The following is a 21,390-nucleotide window of genomic DNA, read 5'->3' as shown; positions in this document are numbered from 1 at the left end:
TGCGTTGTTTTATCAGTGCCGGTGGTTTCCAAACATAGGGTCCACTCCTGGGACACCACAGGGGCCCCTGTAAGGTTCCCAGTGGGTCTTCCTCGGTACAATGAGGGACATCTATTTTTCACTTAACTGAATGTTCATCAGGGCTAAAATGCAGTGGTGGAAGAAGTATTAATATCACACTGTAGAAATACTAAAAGGCCCACTTCCAAATGTTGCTTAAGTAAAAGAATGAAAAAAGTATCAACATCAAAATGTACTTAAAGTACAAAAAGTACTAGTAGAATATTATATTATCAGATCAAAATTGATAGTTTAATGTAAATATTTTAATGTTGCAGCTGATAAAGGGTAGTATTTACTTTTTATACTGCAGTGTATATCTAAAACAATACATGTTTCACTTGATGATATTTTGTTTTAACAATCTCAATCTGTGATAGTAACTATTAACTGTAAAAAGTAAAAAGGACAATATTTCCCCTGAAATCTAGTGGAGTAGAAGTATAAAGTAGATTTAAAAAATCAAGTAAAGTACACGCACCTGAAAATTGTACCAGGTCAAATTCCCCTGTTTACATACATTCTGATTCTGATTCTGTAGTAGGGCAACAACTATTGATTCTTTTAGGGATTGATTTATTAATTGTTTGGTTTGTAAAAAGTTGTAAAATGTGGGACTCACCTGAGTGGCTTGCCATGTCTGCTGAGTCTATTACAGTGGCTTTAGTTCAACCTTTGGGCCTGTGCTGTGTGTTATCCCCTCAATCTCTTCCTCATTTTCCGCCATTCCCTATCATAAAAGCCCCAAAAATCCTCTTTTTTAAAAAAAGGAAATTGTTTTAAAATGAAAAAATGCTCATCACAATTTCTCAGGGCCCAAGTTGACATAAGCTTTTTGTAGTGTAACCCCAAAATATTCACTTTACTATCATAGAGGACTAAGAAAACCAGCAGATATTAAGATTGAGAAGCCTGAACCAGTATTTTGGGGGCATTTTGGCTTTAAGTTATTATCAAAATTGATTTCCAATTATTTATGTTCAAGGCTGTAGACAGTTGTTTAATACCTCTTAAATTATAAATATTACAAAATGTTACCAAAAGCCATGTAATCATGTTAAATGTAATTTAATGATGTAAAAGTAGCAATGTGAAAACAGGCTAATCCAAGCAGTAAAATTAAACTGTGGTAAAAAAATACAGATTGCTAAAATGGAATACTCAAAAACAAAAACAAAAATAGATTTACATCCTGAAACAGTGTAAAAAGGGGAATTCCTAAAAAGTGAAAAATATATCAGCGAATCAGCAAAGGCCCGCAGTTCGGAGTCGAACCCGCGGCTGCTGCCTCGCGGACCTTCAGCCTCTTTACATGGGGCGGCTGCTCTAACCACTCAGTAACCCGTTTCCTATAACCTTTAGATTTCTAACTGTGTAGCCATGGGTAAATCACACTGAATGCATTTCTTTGGCACCTCAGCACATCAGTTTTATCCTGGTTGAGACGTGAACATGTTTTTTTTGTTGAGCTTTCCACCACATCGCATAATCTTCATCAGTGGATGGTGTGAAATCATAACTGAGATTGCATGTAAACGGATCCATCTTCATGAAAAATGCTTCATCCGCTGATGAAGTCTGCGGGAAAGCTCCAAAAAAAGCTAGCAAGTGGCCCTGTACTCATGCTTTATATTTTTAAATGGCGACAGTTGTGTCATTCAGCAACATACTGTTACATAACAACAGGACATGAAGAATGTGGCACATGTCCTGATGAAACTGCAAAAGAAAAACCTAAAAGCGTTAAGAGTCATCTGTGGGGTTATATCAGATTATAACCCTGCTTGTTATACCGCATTATTTTTAGATAAACAGTCATCTAGAGCCTGCCGGAGAAATAGGAGTTAAACCAGTTTAGGACAGGTACAGACAGGCCAGACTCCTGTCCTCTGTATCAAATGAAGTCCTCTATGACTTAGTCTAATATATTTTGAATGTGCATCAAAAGTTTAGAAAACCTCTTCCCATACTAGTATTATTATACTCCTATAGACTTGTTCTATATACAGTTAAAGTAAATGTGTTTTTCATGTTTTTACTCTCTTTTGAAGACGTATCTTTTTACCTTAAGCACATCTGCTTTACCAACTTAGGCACATGTGCAGGGAACTACAAATGTGTATGCTATAAAAATGCAAGACAATGCTTTTGAAAAGTTGAGCAATATCTAATAAATAATGTCACAAGAACAGTATAGCCGGGACAGATGCCAGCATTCCCTTTGTGATGAAGAACGTATTGGCCTTTGTGCCCTCTGTCTCTCAGTCTCCTCTGTTGTCATTTCCCCTCTTTGTCACTTACACTGTAATGTGTTCCTCACTGCTACTATGCGTCAGCCTTGCCAAGCTGTTCCTGTCATACAAACAGAGCTGAGTGAGGGTATCCCATTTTTTCTGCTGCTGTTATTAAGTGGTGCCCTCCTCCTCCTCCTCCTCCTCCTCCTCCTCCTCCTCCGGTCCGTTGATGGGAATGCCTACCCTGTTGTTTTGCAGGTTCAAAGAAAAAAGTAGCAAGATTGAAGGGTCAAAGTGAGTTAATAATGTTTTTCCTGTCAAAGACTCATCTGATCTTTTTTCTTGTCTGCTTGCGGCATCTGTTCAGAGTATAAAAAACAGAACAGAACCTAATGGGCAGTTGAAGGAGAATAGATAACAGAACGCAGAAGGGCAGGAGGGCAGGAGGGCCATAATAGGGAGGAAGTGGTAGTGGTGGTGGGGGCTGACCAATACAGTATCTCCTGGCAACTGCAGTGCAATGTTGCTACAACTGTCACATTATTTTCCTGGATGTATCATTCACCTGTTGTTTAGCTTTGCCTCAAGTGCTAAAGATTCAAAGATTCAATGCACAGAGTTTGTTGCATTGTATAAAGGATTTCCCAGCTTAGAACATGTTAAAGTCATCTCAACGTAAGTCATTTTTTATTGATATACCGCCAAATCTTTACAATCTATACAACATATGATCATCATCATCATCTTCTATTATTTTAGACCCTCAATTCAGATAGCGGGGCTACAATTTTAACGTACTTTATAAATAAGTCCAACAGCTCACATCTGTAGCATTAATGAGGTGTAGATATATAGGAACTTTATTAATCCGTTCCCAGCAGCAGCACATGTGCAAAAGTACAAAAATGCACAGTATATATATATATATATATATATATATATATATATATATATATATATATATATATATATATACAAAGCTAAAAAAAAAAGGATTTCAAATCCTTTTGAAGATCTTACGCTTTTAACAGACATCAAATATAAGTTTGCGGAAAGTGTATATAAAAGTATGACATCAAGGATATTTGTATTTGATGGAATATTGCAGCTGTAAAAAAAAAAAGATAAATTGGGTTTAAATATTATGCGAATGTATTGAATAAAGTAGAGCACAAAAGGATGTGTTTGTCATACTTTCAACAGGATTTGGTTTAATTTATCAACTGGCCAATTCCGTGAAGACACATTTCAGTGAGGGCGCACGTTGATATGGCCCCTCTTAGTAGAAAATCAAGCACTTTGCCTCGGGCAAACCTAACCTGAGGCACCCTGGCTAAAATGGCTAAAAAGATTTATGGTGAGAGGAAGATCCAACAAGTTTGGATTATAAGTCTATTGGGGTTTGATATGGGAAAAAAGCACAGGTGAAATTTGATAAATGCTGCTTGCAATACATAAGTCTATTTAAAACTGAAGTATCTCTGCTCATTAACAGGTGCTTTCTGGGCATCAATCCTGAAAGAGGCTCAAAGACCAAGAAGTGGACAACAATGAACCCTCATGTGAGCACCCTTTTGAGTAAACACACAGACACAGGTAGTTAAATTGCAAGTGTCTGTACAATTTCTCTGCATTTTAAGGTGGCTTTTATGCCTAGAAAGTTGACTTTCTTGAATTCTTAAATTTCTTGAATATGAATATGCCATTGGGCTAACATTGACTTTACCTCAGAGTTGTTTGTTTATTTTACAAACATATTTACAGTGTACACACTGTAAAAGTACAGGGCCTTGTTGTAATGATGTACAGCAAAATATTTTAAATTATTATATGTAATTTCACAGTAATTGCTTTGTCATCGAAGCTGTAAATTTACAGTATACAGTTGTGCTTTTACAACAATGCATTGTAATATCACAGATGTGAAATTAGAGTAAATTGCTGTGAGTATATTTCACAGTATATTGCTGTAATCCTTACTGTGAGAGACACGCAAATCTTTTTTATCGTAAATTCACAGCAAAAAAAATTGCAGTGCACCCCTATGGTGAGACTTTGGTCCAGTGGGGAGAGTGATGTGGTTCGACTGTGGCTGGATGGCTGGCTGGTTGGCCGGTCAGGCTACACTGGAATGCGGAGTCTTTTGTTTGTCTGAGAGAGGAGTGGGTCAGGGGGAGAATGCCATTGATGATTGCAGAGAGGAAGAATGAACCTCCAGGAAGTGTTCTCTCTCTCTCCCTGCTCCCCCACTCTCCCACTCTCATTCTCTCTCCCTCTCTCTCTCTCTTTCTCTATCTTTTTCTGTGTGTGAGAACCTCCACCGTGCTGATTCTCTCTCTCTGAGGCCACGGTCCCCAGGCACAACCGCTGCTTTGTCTTGCCCTGTGAACACACCCCCCTCCTCTACTGGGCGCCTACGTTTGCCAGGCAAACACAGGGCCACTGCTCCTATTCTTATCCACATCGCTGCTCCTGCATGGATGATGTGTGTGCGTATGTGTGTGTGCATGTGAGTGCTGAATGGTAAATTGTTTTTCATGTGGCACACTCATCTGATGGTTCAGTATAAACATTTATCTTATTGTGTTTTGTCAAAAGTATTCATCGTTTTGTTTCTTGCACCAATTAAGGCTCCTAGACCAAATAAAGATTTGTATTTAGAGAGCATGACACCGTCTTGCTTATGATCATCTGGACATAAGCAGAGTGCAGATATCCACCCTCTGTAACCGTAACAGCCGGACTAAAAATGGAATAAAGCAGTAAGTGGATAAGAATCTAGCCGGTGGCCTCTTCCGACCAGTGGCTGCCGCCTCCCGTCACATTGCTCATTCCCCTCTGTGTCAGAAGGCTGTAAGGAGCTGCAAATGGCCCTTTCAAAACACACGGCAGCTGGAACACAGGGCAAAGGTGACTGAAGCAGTTGGGGGAGCACCAGGAGGGGAGGGGGTACGAGATGAGCAGCTGCAACCTCGAGCCCCTGTTTGTGCCACCATCTCTTGCTTTAACAATTACAGAACAGAATCCTGTGGTTTAAAATAGTACCTGAAACAAATCTGTGACTTTTTTTTTCAAACATAGTCCACATAAATCCTCATCATTCGTAGTCTTCAGACAATCTAGGCTAAATAAGTCACAGCCAGGAGCTGGTGTGGTCTGAGAAAACAAAGGCAAAGGGTGGTGTGGTGCCAGGGAATTCCACAACCCAAAGCAGGATTAGAGAGAACAGCCCTTAAAAGTTCCCAATAGTCCACTGACCCTCCAAATTAACAAAGCGTGATTTATAATTGTTGGTTTGGATACTCTCGATTCCAATTCTTTCTTTCATTCACAGTGTACAAAAAAACCCATATAGGCAACATTTTTTGGGAAGCTTGCAAATCAAATTTACTTTCTGGATTTGAACCTTTTAAGTCCTATGATCTTCATACAGGTCTGGATAGACATGGAAAGAGCAAACAGGGTGCGTTTCTTCAATCAAATAAGACATTTAAACATTCAACTTTAATGATTAGACTGTTTGGAGCCATATCCTAAAAAATATAATATATAATAGACTTTTTTAAAGACTAAAACTCATAAACGTTGTTAGTCATCGATTGTTCTATGTGTCCATTCCTCCACTTTGCCATATTTCCGTATTTATCACACTGAAAAGTCGCCCGTTCATGGGACAGGTGTTTGATAAAAGCCAATTGATGTTCCCAGTGTACTCTGCTACTTGCTGCCGCTGTGTGAATTCACGGAGTAGTACAGAACTTATTGTGGCCGCGCATTATCGCGAGACTTGTGCCATTATCAACCTGCTTGACACACAGCAGCGCTGAGTGCAGCCTGCCTTGCCAGGGTCGGACTGAAGCTCAAGAAACGACAAGGAGAAGCGAACATCTGGACGCACATCATGAAAGGACGCCGGGGCTTCTAGGAAAGAACACGACGATCCGGGCGGAAATAAATGTAAGTACAGTGTTTTTGTGCTTTGAAACGGAGGAAGCGAAAGTTAAAGAGTGTCCCCTCACCGCTTCGTTCGGCGCAGTTGCTGTGAGTTCCTCTGCTGTTTAAAAGGCTCCTAGCAATGCGTTTCCCAACACGGACATGGAGCTCGGTTTACTGCGCCCTTGGCTCTCCCCGTATCCTCTTTACACTTTTCTCTCTCTTATTAAAATATAACTACTGCGCCCAAAATGATACTTATGCACTTCCTTCTCGGCAGCATCAAACTTTAATATCCAATTCACTTTTTTTTTTTAACCATTTGCCTTTTCTGTTTCAAATGAACCCCCTTTAAACAAATATTTCACAGTTGTGCGCGTGTCTGACGAGTGCGTAAAAATGACTACAAAGCGTTGGTTATTCTTCTCCGCGGATGTTTTTTCCTTGGTGATAAATGACCCGATTTTTTTTTTTTTCAAAGTTAGAAAACTAATGTCATTTCGTGACACTTATAAACCGACTCTTTTCTTTTCTTTTTTTTTTTTTTTTACAGGTTGTGTGTGTAGTTTTGGCCGCGTATAGCCCAGAGTTAACATATGGCATAAAGGGGAGCACAGCTGGAGGTAGCGTTTCCATTGCGGTGATGTCAGAGCAGCTGACTCCACAGCTTGCAGTGTAATTAGCAAACAGAGCACCAGTTTACACACTCTGCTCTGCTCTTATTTTTTCACGTTAGCCTCCTTCCCCCGATGGACGAGTGCTTTCATTCCCAGCCCCGCTCGCTTGTTCTGTAAACACCGCTGTTTTACTGTGCGGTCGGAAACGTGCCGGTGCGTCGCTTTTTTTTTTTTTTTTTTTTTGCAATTTTTTGAAGCTCAAGAAGTAGACTGACTACTACAAACCGGAACACTTCGGATCATTTGGAGAGTGGATCCGTTTACACCGTGATATGGGTGGGTGAGCGCAGCGGAGCGTGTCCTGCACCACTGGAAAGAATGCAGGATTTTTGTCCTCAAGTTGGATAAAGTTATCGATGTAGAGCTTTTTAGGGGAATTCAATCTTTCCGAATAAAGTTTTGTATTTGACAATGGTTTTATGAACTTGTAGGCTAAAACACGGCAGGTTTATTGTCATGTATGTTTGCTCATACTTTTTAATTCTTAGCGTTTTGTGGCTCAAGTTATTCCTGACATTTTCTCTGCCTTTGGTTACTTCGCGTCTGCATCTGGTGCGACGGCAGCTCCTCTGTGCCCTCTAAATAGCTTCATTTCGTTTATCCAGTATCCTGTTTTTCCTGTTTTTCATCAGGTTATGAGGGAAGAATGGAGTTCCCAGACCATAGCCGCCAGTTGCTGCAGTGTCTGAGTCAGCAGCGTCACCAAGGTTTCCTCTGTGACTGCACTGTTCTTGTCGGGGAGGCTCGATTCAAAGCGCACAGAGCCGTGCTGGCCTCCTGCAGCATGTACTTCCATCTCTTCTACAGGGACCAGCTGGACAAAAGGGACGTTGTGCATCTCAACAGTGACATTGTGACAGCCCCGGCTTTCAGTCTGCTCCTTGAATTTATGTATGAGGGGAAGTTGGAATTCAGCTCTCTCCCGGTGGAGGATGTGCTGGCAGCAGCCAGTTACCTCCACATGTATGATATAGTGAAAGTGTGTAAAGGCAAGCTTAAAGATAAGGAACTCTCCTGCCTGGATGAAAAGATGACTGAGGGTTTGGGACTCGGCTGTCTGGACAGAGAAAATTCCTCAGAAGGCGAGCTGCACAGTAAGCAGCTCATTCGGCGACAGCTCCAGACACAGTCTCAGGGGCTTCACAGGGCCCCCCCGGCAGAGGAGTTTGACATGGACAAGAGCGAAGTCAGGCTGGCTGTCACAGATTGTGATAGGTCTGCACAGAGTAGGCAGAAGGCAAATGGTCATTCTGGCAGGTCCCCGGACCTTGTAGGTGTCAATTATTTGTCAGCAGAGGCCGAGCCCTGCGTCCAAACAGCTGGAAAAACAAAAGCTGATGTCAGTAGTTCCACCGTATCACTGTCCCAGAGGTCCCGGGCTTCAGATGACATGGACTGTGCACTGGATTTGTCTTTCAAGCCTCTGTCTAGCAGAGATCCCTTACACCCCTCCTACGTCTCGGGACAGCTGGCCCTCGACAGCCAGCAGCAGGGCACTGAGCCACTTGTTAAAGACGAACACGACTTGCTGTCAGAGCAGGAGGACAGTGAGCCGATGAGCCCTGAGAGCCAGCGCTTTGGGAATAGTGCCAGGAGCTCAGTGGTGACAGGGTTCGCTGCCCTCTTCCCAGGCAACAACGGCTCCACAGCCGCCCTGCTCTCCCAGGAGGAGGACCTGATGGACGAAGAGGGGGAGGCCTGCAGAGGGAGGGAGGGCGCCCCGGGCAGGGAGGTAGAGGAGAGGAGGGGTAGACTGCTGGGGGACAGCGAGGAGGAGGAGGAGGACGACTTGGCCTCTTCAGACATCTCCACCTCCAGCGGGGTGCTCCTGCCCCCAGGGCAACAGGTGTGTGTGTGCCCCCTGTGCAGCAAAGTCTTCCCCAGCCCCCATGTGCTACAACTGCACCTCAGCTCACACTTCCGCGAGAAGGACGGCGCTCGCTCCAAGTTGTCCCCCGACGGCTCGGTCCCCACCTGCATGCAGTGCAACAAGACCTTCTCCTGCATGTACACCCTGAAGCGCCACGAGCGCACACACTCTGGCGAGAAGCCATACACCTGTGGTCAGTGTGGCAAGAGCTTCCAGTACTCTCATAACTTGAGTCGACATGCTGTAGTTCACACACGTGAGAAGCCTCACGCTTGTAAGTGGTGCGAACGGCGCTTCACCCAGTCTGGGGACCTCTACCGCCACATCAGGAAGTTTCACTGTGGCCTTGTTAAGACTCTCGCCATTGGATAAAACACCTCTCACCAGTGCCATGACATGAGGCCGAATGTCATTTCAAACACTGAATATTACTACTGAACACTTTCCCCATTAGTACACACATGTTGGCAGTTTGTTGGAGAATTATCTTATTGGATTCTACCCTATGTGGCATTTCTCAAGTTAAAGATGTAGCAACGTTAAAACTGGAGCTGTTTTCTGTGCTGAACTATGTCACAGGCATTCATGATGGTCAGAGGCAGACAGTTGATGGTGCACAGGCTGTTAGGATAGAAATGGGTGCCGTGACACCCAAGCTGTATCTTTGTCGAAGGTGAACAAATCAGATGATGCACTTGTTTGTTTCTGTCTTGTTTGTATTAGTCTGTGGAGTTTATTTGAGGAGTATATTTGCTGGAAGAAGCATCCTATGTTCGTACACTATGGGCAAATGGGTGATAGCTAATGCTAACATATGTTAATACAATCGTCAGAGTGAGTGAGACTTTTATTTGTGCACATGGGAGATCAGAACCGTCCGTGAGTAGCAATATATGATTTTTTTTTAACTCCTACATTATTATCATTATTATTATTATTATTATTATTATTTATTTTTGGGATTTGTTTAGTCCTTAACAAGTAAACTATCATAAGGCAGCAAAACTAATGAAGGTTGACTACTGGAACTATAATTGTGTTTTCATGGAAGTAGATTTTTTTGTTTGGTTGAAATGAAGTTGGTTACAGTTTTATGTTTTAACAAGAGGCAAGCAGACGTTCATATCACCATATTTCTTTTTGCCTTGGGGTGAGCCATCAGCTCCTTAGTTGTTGTGAGAGTTAGCACATATCGATGGAAATGCCTTCTTATTTACTACTTAAAAAGAAGTTGTATAATCAGAGGAGGAATGGAGCGTAGTTAAAAGCTAATGCCTGTAACACTGGTGCCTACTGAAATTCTCACAATGCCTTCTTGTAAAACTCGGTGAGTTTTCAGGCCTTTCGAAAGAATCTGGATGACACTCCACATACCAGGTGGTAACAAATGTAACATCTGGAATGCCAATTGAGCCACGAGCATCCTTAATGAAATAATTAACAAGAATGTAATAAACGCATTGCAAATCAAGCTCCCGTCAAGTAAGTGTTTATTGACTTGATTGGGTTAAAAACAAATAGTTGCCCGTAAATTACCTTGTTATTTCCTGGTCTGGCGCAAAGGGTGCACAGACACGGTGTTAACGGCAGCAGACAGGGAGGAAGAGAGACAGGTGGATATTCAGTACTTTGTTGGTCAAAGCTGTGCCTGATGTGCCACTCAGCTGTATCAACTGACGTTTCTTTCTTTGAATTAACCTTTTCACATGAGCATATCTTCTTACTGTATGTGTTGTATGTTACTACTGATAAAGCTGGAGCATTTAGTGGTGCTGTCCTTGGAAGAATCATTGGGCAGGAAATTCATTTCTACTGTCTGTTCACATAGGTGGATTCCAAGAAGGGGGTGTAGCACTAAAAGCTCATGGTATTTGTCTAATCTGTCCTGAGAAGACTTGATCAGAATTTATTTATTAGTTTGACTTGGTTCAGGGTTTACTGTAGGTGTACTTCTTATTTCTATAAGCTTGAAAGACGCCGCGTCTTGCCTAGCGATCATGGTACTCATTAACTGGTATTGGGGCTGTCTGTTCATTTTCTCCGTGCAAATCGAGTTACTGTAATTGTATTTTAATATACCGTGTAGAAATCTCTGCGGAGCATTCAAGATTTGTCACATGGAACATAGAGAAGCACTTGTTTTTAGCATGCGTATAGTTTCAACACTATTGTCTAGGCTGCTATTTCTTACTGTATGTATATTTAATGTAAATATATATTCTATTTATCAAAATGTTTTGTTTCCGTGTTACAACCCATGTAAAGGTGGAGAGAGTCAGGTGTCTTCTTAAGGCTGCAGTCTCTTAAAGTGTCTCGTCTTCCCCGGGGAGTTTGGTTCCTTCTCCATATTCAAGACTTAATTGGACTCACTAAGAATCTAAACAGTTAATACTGCTCCGACTGCTGTTCTGCCACAGGAAACAGTTGTTCACAAGCACAGCCACACCGATACGGCATTGGCTACCTATAGAAAGGAGACAATACAGGCATTGTCCCCCTCCCCACCACTTCCACCAAATCCCAGGTAGCTCTCAAGGGATCATTGTGTATCTCTCTGCTAGCTGTGGGGAGAAAAGGCAGTGCAAGTCTCTCTTTGCACTTTCCTGTATTGAATGGAGCCATTGGAATGTGAGAAATTTATTTAGCAAAGGGAGAACCAAGGACACTGTAAACAGGTGTATTGTTTGGAGGCATCAAAGAACAGCCCCCCCAATCCCAGCTTGCAGTAGAAAAATGCTTCATTGTTCCTCTGCATGCAGGAGATACCACGGTGATTTGATTGCACATCCATCAAGAGAATATCAGAATGATCAGAGTATTGTTTTCCAAGTGCTGGATTTAGAAGAATTGAAGAAATAATATGTCTGGCAATTGTGACAATACAGGTCAAATGTAGGTGCCGACTACCTTTCCATTTCAGCACAGCGCACCCTAAGGTGTTTAAAAAAAAATAAAATAAAAAAATGTTAATTACTAGGCCTTTTTTCAGGACACAGAAATTATATTCACATGTGGTCTGTCAGCATTTCTAGTGGCGGAGACCCAAGTTGAGAACGAATCAAAGTATTTTCTTCCAGAATTATCCCAATCTGCTTTCATTCTACTCCCTGACCTGCAGTCAGCGATGGGGCTTAAATATGTGTGTGATTTTACGAGAAATGTTAACTTGCACAAACACTCCTGTTGTTCGAGTTTAATCACTTTGGTCGGAACAATATATTACCCATTTATAGCTGTTGCATAGTGTTAATAATGTATATTTCAATCAGAACAGGAATGTAGATATCGTCACCGTTTCAGATTTTTAAATGAACATTTCTTATGTGGTGCAAATTAAATAGCTTGAATCTATAATGTACATGTGTACAGAGGTAGAAAACTAACAATATGTGAAGAATCTTTTCTTTTTATTGTTTGCAGTCTTTATTTATACCTCCAGGATGATCACCAAATGTGCCTTGTGGTGTAGGTGTTGCATCTGGAGAAGCCCTTTTTCTATATTGTACATTTTTGCCCTTGACTGCGGCGATAAAGTTCACATCACAGCGACAGAAGCTCACTGAAGTGGTTCACAACTGTTGTTCCTGTTTTTGTATCATGTCAAAAATCTGACAAACTGAAAGTTTCAAGTCCTTTTTTATTTTTGCTGCTTTGCGAGAGATTACATTTGAGATTAATTTCTTTTTGTTTATGTGAATAAATCTTTTTTGGGCGTGTTAACCTGAAGACAAGCATTTTTGTGATTTGGCTTTTAGTAGCCAATACTACTGGGAACTAACAGTCTGCTCCTTTAGTTAATGTCACTGTTGAATGTGAAACACTGAGATTTTGATTGTTGACTTATATGGAAACAGTGCTACTCTTGATCGAGGGGGATGTTTGCCTAACTCATGCTGTTTGATCTTTAAGTCTAAAAAAATGACTTTACTGATACTGGAATTTCGTCCTCTGCAGGTTACAACTGTGAAATTATGTGTATAATCATGAGAAATATTTATTATTGCATTTGCTTCTTGTGCAACATTTGACTGTCTCAGTTTTAATTTGGTAAAAAAAAAAACAACAACTTCTAAATGTCAAACGGAAATCTTTTTAATAGAATTTGTAGAAGTGCCATTAGAATTTAATATAATTTTTTAATAAGAAAGGTATATTTTATAGTAATCAATTGCTTCAGTGTTAGTGGTGTAGAGATTAGAGGACAATCTTTATGCAGAATTGACATTTGCTTAGATATTGAGGCAATTTACTTTTGATCTATAACTGTATGTGCTTTTTCTTTGTTTGCGCTTTTGGAGTGTGCTTGTGTGCGTGTGCTGTGGAAATGTGACAATCTTGATTTAGGTCTTTCTTAAGATTATGCATAGAATTAAATGGAACAACTTTCTCTCTTTGTGTGGATTTTATTCAGTTACTTTTTTTTTTGCACACACTCTAGTTTTCACACCAGTCAATAAAAATTACTTTTAGCAAGAGATGAACTTTGAGTTATTGAGAAAAGTCAACGTAGACTCTGATACACTGACAACAAAAGAACATTGTAGAAGAACCCTCGTCTGACATGCAGCAGCAACAATCAGCCAGATAGTGTGTGTGTGTGTGTAAGGGCAGCACTGCAATGTGTACAGAGACAACAGAAAGTGATAATACTGCTGGTCTTACAGGCCCTATCCCTCTGAAACCATAAACTCAGCTCAAGGACGGAGCCATTTCAAGATGGGCTCCCATTGTTCCTGACCTGTTGCCAATACTCACCAAAAGTGATAAACCTGGGATAACAAAGCCAGTTAACTTTGTTCTGTAATTATTACTTAATCTATCTTATTTTATATCTGCTACACACACATACAAAGTACACAAACCTAGCAAATATGTGTCTATTTGAGGAACCTCATGCCAATTCACTAGACATTTTCAATGGCGAGAACTTTTAATTATTTCCCCGCTGCACTATGAAAGAAATCCAGCTGCTCTGCTACGTGATCCCAATGGGGATGTGCTCGGGTTCCCACCACCCTCCCCCCAACCCCAGCTCACTCATTCTGGGAACGCTATATAGACAAGGGCCGCATCCAACTGCCCCTGCCCCCCATCTATCCTACCTCCACCCCCACAGCCCCCAAAACCACGGCCCCAAAACTCGGCCTCATCCCACCACTCTATTGTGTTCGTGGGTAGTAGCTCAGCCAGGCTATTGTCTGGTCCAGCTCCCCAGCACGTACTTTATGCACAAACAGACGACACAGCGGCGCTAGCCAGGCAGCTCCAACATAAAGAAAACAATGTCCTCCCAAGATCATTCATAAACACCCTGAACAGCCCCAGCCAGCTCACAGTAAATAAGGGCCCTCTGCAGTGCTGCGGCCACCTCGCGCTGTAAACATCCACAGCAGCAGGCCTCTGAGCACTCGCTGGCACCAACATCTCACATCTGCCCAACGGGATTCAGGGCTCAGACTGCCTGGTGTGTGTGCTTTTCTTATGGTCCCAAACCTTCACATGGAAAGTAGGGGGCATGTGATAGGGCTTAGCTGCACGGTGACGAGCTGGGATATGTGCAGTGTAACTCGATGGTGTAATAAAACATTCCTCTCTGAGGCTCAAAGCCCGGCTCATTTGGCCGTGAGTGGTTTTGCGTGTGTGTTTTTTTGTGTGTTTAGAGGTACTTGAGAGAAGTTGAGAGGAAAGTTGTAAGTGTCCACCACCTCAACAAGACCAGCGGTGGGAGCCCTTGACCTCTGAAGGGACGGACTGCCAGGGACAGCTGGTGTGGCCTCTGTTTATTTATTTATTTCTTAACAAAAGACAGGTGGTCACACTTGAAAAGGGCACGCAAACACAGTCACACATGCTCTTGTGTACAGACAATGCACACACACATGCACGGGTAGTTTTCTTTTTCTCTCTCTGTATGAACAAACATGCATATGGTTATCATCCACTTAATTTTGGAGGAGAATTTCATTTGACTTTGAGAAAATCACACTGCGCCCAAAGAATAAAGACTAATAATTGTATTCCCAATTAATAGTCTGGTGTAAAGAAAACCTCAATGAGTGACCATTGTCGGCAACTTGTTAGGCTACATCCACATTTAAAGCAGCATCCGAACAGTATATACCACCCATCAATTGCTACAAGTGCATAAATACATATCAACTAGTGCTCTCACACTGGGTTTGCCTTTTTTGGAGTGGCTCGCCCTGACAGTGCCAAGACAGTGTGTCCTTGGTCCACTGTACAGCTGTCACTTACTCACACTCGTTGACGCATATTTATAGCAGCAGCATCACTGGGCTTGACGCTCGCTGCACTCAGACCACAGCTGGTCCCCTACAAGAATGGGTGAAAGACAAAGCCACGTGCTCCCGCTGGCCGACTGCAGTTGGTCCTGTCTGGAGCGCCGTGGGTGATTATGTGGCCCCCTTCTCCTCGCAGTCGCCCAGCCTGTACATGTACCAGGGAGAAGATGGGGACCATTTGTGGGGAGGGGAAGTGGGAGTACACCATGACCTTTTTTTTTCTCTCTTTTCTTTGAATGTCACGGATTGGGGATGTGCTGAAAACCTCGACAGCTGCACTCTGCTGTTGTTTTGAAGGTACATAAACACATCATTATGGAGTTAACAGAGATCAGGGAGGGAGTTTGAGCATCCTTCCTTACAATAAATTAATATGGTAAATAGTTTGGATGACCGACAACCACTTCTGGAATGGTTTTTATATGGAGTCCTCCTAATTTTTCAGATTTGAGAGAAATACAAGACAGAGGATACCTATATCACCACTACTATTTTTCTTTAGGCATTAAGGCAATAGCTGCGATTAAACTGAGGGAATAATGGATGAATCATGATTGTATTCTTTGCAGATACCTTTGTCCACTGGCATGCATTACATGACTCCCTTTCTTCTAGGGTACTAAAAGGAGGTCCAATGCAATGACGCATTACAGGAAATTAGCTGAAACAACTGGATAATGACGTCATTTTCTGATGTTCGACACATGATACTTACGGGGCACTTTGAAAACAACTTATAAGGCTGCACATCTTAGCATTCTGTATTAAATCAAACAGAGACAAGACAGATAAGCAAATATTGCAATCACTCATTTGTCATTTAAACAAAAAACAATGACTATAATACTCTGATGGAAATTTTGTGGGTTATTTGTTGATTTGTGATTTTTTAAATAAATTCAGGATTCAAGGAAACTTAATTTATCCCAAGGAGGTAATTAAAGGTAATGCATGTAGAGCAGACATGTAAAGTATGAAATTACATTTGTCATGCAACTTCAAAAAAATTATTTTATTTTGGTTTATGTCCACCTCGGAGTTCCTTAAAGTCTGATCAAGAAACATGCAGACAACTTGACGCCTTGCCTGCCAGCAGCTGTCTGTTCATTCAGCCAGAAATCAAGTGGTGCCCTCGAACACCAACTGCAGGGATCCCCAAAGACGGGAGCCACAACTGGCCTGCTGAGCAGGAGATGGGACTCAACAGCTCAGAGGCACACTAGCATTAAGCTCCTGGAAACGCACTCATCCCAGTTAATATGTATAACACCATTTCGTGTGATTGAGTTCTATAAAGCTGTGTTCAGGACTTCTGCCACCAAGAACAATTACTCACGGTGAACAATACCTGACCCTGAAATCATCATTAGAGACAAGCTTCAGCCAAGAGAAAGTGACGACTGAAACTCAAGGTCATGCCCAGAAGGAATTGGTGTAGCCAAACTGTCCGCTGCAGAAGCCCTGGTTCTGTTCAACCTCTGTTCTTCTTGTTTTGATAAATACGATAGCACATTCTCAAGGAAGTTGAATGTCATTTTCATTGCAAAGTCAAGCCAAAACTTTCATGCTTCAACTAAAAAGCTGCAATTGTCTTTCACCAAAGTGAGATAAATGAGTTCATCCAGAGAGGAAGCAGGGTTTGTGCATTACCCTGGATACAGCCCAGTCTGAAAGGAACCCAACTCTCAGCTGAGTCCTTGAAGTGTGCTGCCACCTGCTGATGTATCTACAACACATGAAAACAGTCGGGTAACCTTTTAGCTAATTGGCCTATTTTTTTGTTTTTGTTCAGACATCCAATTTTGATACTGAATTATTCAACACTTACCTCACTGTTCCCCTTTAATTAACCAAAATACATACTGTGACTGCATTAAAGATACACTGAAGACACAACGGATCATTTAACCGTATACAAAAGTGTTCAAGTTTATTTCAGTTATTAATGGAATACATATATACAAGAAAACATTTGGATCAAATACAAAAACAATTATCACAGGTATAAAATGCAGTCTTAGTAATATCATGTGAGGCAACTACATATGTTCAAGCATAAACTCCTGACCCATCCGTCGTTCTTTCTTTACGTCGAGCAACTGCAGCACAGTACTTCATCATATTGACCGCTGTAACTGTGGAACAAAGAGAAAGTATTATATTACAATATTTTATTTACTTTTGTCAAAAACATTTTCTCTCAATACTACAGTTTGGGTTTCAGTGTCTTGTTTAAGGCATGAAGTGGAAAGTAAGGCCTTGATATTGAACTGCCAGAGGCCGTTCTGCTCGACTGCCGTAGCTACAGCTACAAAATATGATGTGCAAGGCTGTTTCTAGGAACACACACTACCAATACAAAGCTTGCATTCAATTGACTCGTAAACAAGGTTTACTTTTCAAGCAACCATTTTAAGCAAAGATGATGGATCCTGCTCAATCAAATCTTATTAACCAACTACTCTTTCAGATTGCAAGTTTGCTAAAAATAACTCAAGGTCCCCACCAAAAGTTCTTCGAGTTCTTTTAAGCATCAAATACTCACGCCCTGTTGCCTTGAAAGATGGCCATAAAAGTGCGTAGTTTGCTTCTTCATACTCAAAGATTAATAAACAGCTATTTTCCTTCCTGCTTTTTGATGTCGTAACCTTCTAAAAAATTCACTTCTTTGGAACTCCTTTAGCATCTTAACGGCCTTCTAGCCAAAAAGGTTCAGGGTTGAATGGGGTCATGGTTTGGGCCTGTACGACTTATCCAAGTATCTGACTTTCTTTATGTCAAAAACAATAAATCTACAGGACTTGTTTTCATCCAGTGACACCGATGCACAAAAGCCTACAACAATGCAGTCTGCAGCCCAAGAGGAATGCCTTTCACAGAACAGATGAGAAATCGCTGGCACCCAAAAAATAAACAAGTCTTTAATGCAGAAGCAAGTGATTTTCCAAGTGACATCTTTTTAACCTCAGCCACAGCCTCTCAGTTTAAAAAGGGATCTAATGATACTTTGAAGCTGGGAGGACTGGACAACTAAAAACACTGTAGCTGGATTCCAGCTAGGAAACCACTGAAATGTCTTAAAATGCCAATATTTCCCTGTTTACATTTGTGTCTAGTTTTTAATATATAAATTCTACAACTAATTTGAGCTGATCAGCTATAGGCCAGGAGTACCAACAACACTAATGTTAATACTACTTTTTAACTCCTATATTGATAGCTTGTATTGATAGCTGTATGTCCATTAGCATGTTAAAACCCTTTAGAAAGTGTGTGAAAAGGAAATCAAATGTGGACTTACTCTAAGATGGTGCAGACAGAGCAGCAGTGGCTGGAGCAGCTGGAGCACTGTCGGGTACAGGAGGAGCAGGCTAGACGGTCACATTGGGAGCATAGTGTCCTGGACCCCTGGCTCTTCTGACACACACAGCAGCCTGTATGAGCCACTGGTGCACCTAAACACAAAGCACACAGCCATACAACATACTGGATGAGCATTTAGCTAGAACAAAAAAAGGTAACCTATCCAAGCATCCAAATCTGTGACAACCCTGACATCTGCTGGTGAAACACATGAACTGAAATAACCATCAGCTCTTGGCCTGATGTAAAATCCCCTTTCACACATCCACTGCAAACCAGAAATTATCTAGACATTACTTGGCAGGGCGGGGCATCCAACTGAGTTTACCCTCCCTGCTCCCTAGAACAAAGATCGGTTAATCTCTAAGTGAGCCCATATGTGAATACTCATTCTCCTGTGTGTAAAAGGTTGTGCTCATGACATACAGCAGAAGAAAACAAACCTCAGAGAGTGAAGAAGAAGGGTGATTTACACAAAACAGACAACGAAAATGTCCAACTAGTGAGACAATGAAACACCAAAATCCTCAGACAGATTCTAAGAACTGCATGAGACTTGGTTGTTTATGACCAGATTAAGAGACAGCTCCATCCGCGCTGGGAAATCCACATCAAATATCCTGCCTCCTGCTTTTAGTTTAAAATTCCCTCCTTGTGCTTCCCAAGACAGTGTTTCTGTGCTGAGCTGCTGTGGAGTTGGAATTTCCTACTAACAATACTGTGAGATATCTCATTTACCTTTTTTACTCAGGCTGCTGAAGCCTCATCTTTACTTCAGCTAAACTTTGTAAATGGAAATATTTTTTGAATCACTCATCCACTCACACACTGTTTCACGGGCCAACTATTGAGGTGACAATCCCACTGAGGTTTATTGTTTCACTTCCATCTCCCATCTCATAAACGCCACTGAACTCAAATGAACGGTCATCCTGTCTCTATCCAATCTGAGGAAGAGCAGCTGTAATAGTGACAGGACTTCAAAAACTTGCAAAGTCATGATGACAGACCAAATAAACAACTGGGCAAGTAAAACATTTTCTCCTTAGGCAGAGTGACAATAAGGGACAAATGCCTTGACGGCTAGAGTTACCATGTATTCTAATTAAAATATTTGGAGTGTGTGTGTACCATGTAAATAACCCCCCAACCCCCCCCCCCCCTTGATTATTAAAGTATTTCTGATTCTGATGTAGTGGGTTAGAACAACATTTCATTTGGCAATCCCTGTGCGTGAGACAACATATTTTCCTAATATCCAGCCATCCTCTAACCTTGTGCAGCGTTTGCTCTTGTCAGTCTCCCATCATGTCCAATTCGTGTCTGTCCTCTCAGCAGTGTCTGGTTGCATGCAGGAGTCTCAGCTTGTCCAGTGGGCTGAGGGTCGGCAGACGTCTCCTCTCCGGTCCAGATTTTGCTCATCACAGTCTTGGCACCGTTGAAAAGCAAGTTCTTTGTCTTTTCTGATAAACAAAAAAATAGATCCTTAAGTGAAATAACATGTGACTAAATCAGCTGACGGCCCCGGGGCACCCAGGAAGCTAATGTTTATGGCACATTAAGTCGATTGGACAGCATGGTGGTAGTTCAGAGGTCAGCTAACAGTAATGACATCTAAATCGTCTTATTCAACAGTCGCTATAACTTTTATTACTTTAAGTTTTAAATGTCAGCAAGCCCGACTAACGAAATCACATTAATTGTACACGACTACTCGTTACTATGGAGGGAAAGCATAAATATATGTATTAGTAAGACGGGAATAAATGAATGCATGAATACATGTATAAAAAAATAAAAATAGAATAAATGCACACAAATGTATAATGAATAGATAGGATACATAAATGCTTTACATTTCGTTCTACATTTTTGGTCCCCTACATGTATTAATGGTTGTGTCCATATGTTAAAGTAGGCGGTCCCATTTATTCGTGTATTTAATTAATTTAATTGTATTTATTAATTTATTGAAACTTAAGTCATGTTCAGTCCTCCATAGTTATAGGAACATGAACAAATGCACTAAAAGTGTCCAAATCGACTGTTTTATGGTTGAAAGTGTGATTATTTTGTATCCAACGATTGCTAACGTTAACGTTAACGGTCTTTAAAACCACAGGTTACGACGTTAACTAGCAAATGCACGTAGCGACGAAGGTAGCATTAGCAAACAACGCAACGCAGCGACATATCCGCCAACATGTAAAGAGCTTCTCACCGTAGATTTCTTGCCTGTATTTGTTCCCAAACACGCCATAATTATTCAGCTCTTGTTGTCCGACGTGTATTTTATATTGGGAAGAAAAGGTTTCCGGGAAAGGACAGGCTCGTTTAGGCATTTTCTCCTCTTAAAAAAAGTCCCGCCGTGGCTCTACGGACACACACACTTGTTTGCACCGGAGACAGCAGCGAGCCAATCACATCATCCTTTATTGTCACATGAAAGCTCTAAGCCAATCCGACGACTGTTCTGTTGTCACGTGACCCCCCCCCCCCCCCTCACTGTGCTGCCTTCAGGGACCGCGGCGGATTTTCTATTTGATTGATATGATTTTAAATTAGCTACACAGCATGACTACAACCAGGGACTATGGATTTCTGGCAAGCCATTTTAACATTTAATACCTGGCTCGATATGTTCTGCAGATATCTGTAATTAAACACTTCCTACATTTCAGATATCAACAATGACATTCTTACTAGTTTTAATTACGTCACTTTGTCAATTCGTGTGTTATCCATAATGACATTTTAGATAGGCCTATCTAGAATCAACATTCTTCATACAATTAAATAATGTGTACCATTCTCTCTATCATGTTGACGATAGCTACTTACATGAGTGGTTGCTACCTCTTTTCTTTTGATTAATTGAATTAAAGAAACACCTGTGATGTTTCCATGGATCTATTAACTTTTACTGGTTTAATTTTTATTCCTGCCAAAGG

At 41.4% G+C, this 21,390-nt stretch overlaps 2 protein-coding genes across 2 annotated transcripts; one reads left to right on the top strand and one right to left on the bottom strand.

Moving 5' to 3' along the window:
- Positions 1-6,097: 6,097 nt before the first annotated feature.
- Positions 6,098-13,161, top strand: zbtb42 (zinc finger and BTB domain containing 42). Its single transcript, XM_083924345.1, has 2 exons — positions 6,098-6,251; positions 7,537-13,161. Exon 2 carries the CDS (start codon positions 7,551-7,553, stop codon positions 9,144-9,146), a length of 1,596 nt encoding a protein of 531 aa, XP_083780471.1. The 5' UTR covers positions 6,098-6,251; positions 7,537-7,550; the 3' UTR covers positions 9,147-13,161.
- A 3,858-nt stretch (positions 13,162-17,019) lies between these two features.
- siva1 (SIVA1, apoptosis-inducing factor) lies at positions 17,020-20,800 on the bottom strand. Its single transcript, XM_083924764.1, has 4 exons — positions 20,661-20,800; positions 19,714-19,902; positions 18,378-18,531; positions 17,020-17,211 (listed from the first exon to the last, which is right to left on the bottom strand). The coding sequence occupies exons 1-4, from the start codon at positions 20,779-20,781 to the stop codon at positions 17,163-17,165; spliced, it is 513 nt and encodes a 170-aa protein (XP_083780890.1). The 5' UTR covers positions 20,782-20,800; the 3' UTR covers positions 17,020-17,162.
- Between the last annotated feature and the right edge of the window lie 590 nt (positions 20,801-21,390).

Source organism: Echiichthys vipera (genome assembly GCF_963691815.1).
Source record: "Echiichthys vipera genome assembly, chromosome: 12".
NCBI classification, from domain to species: Eukaryota; Metazoa; Chordata; class Actinopteri; order Perciformes; family Trachinidae; genus Echiichthys; species Echiichthys vipera.
Note: the sequence above shows the minus strand (reverse complement) of the source record. Positions and strands in the feature narration are given on the sequence as shown.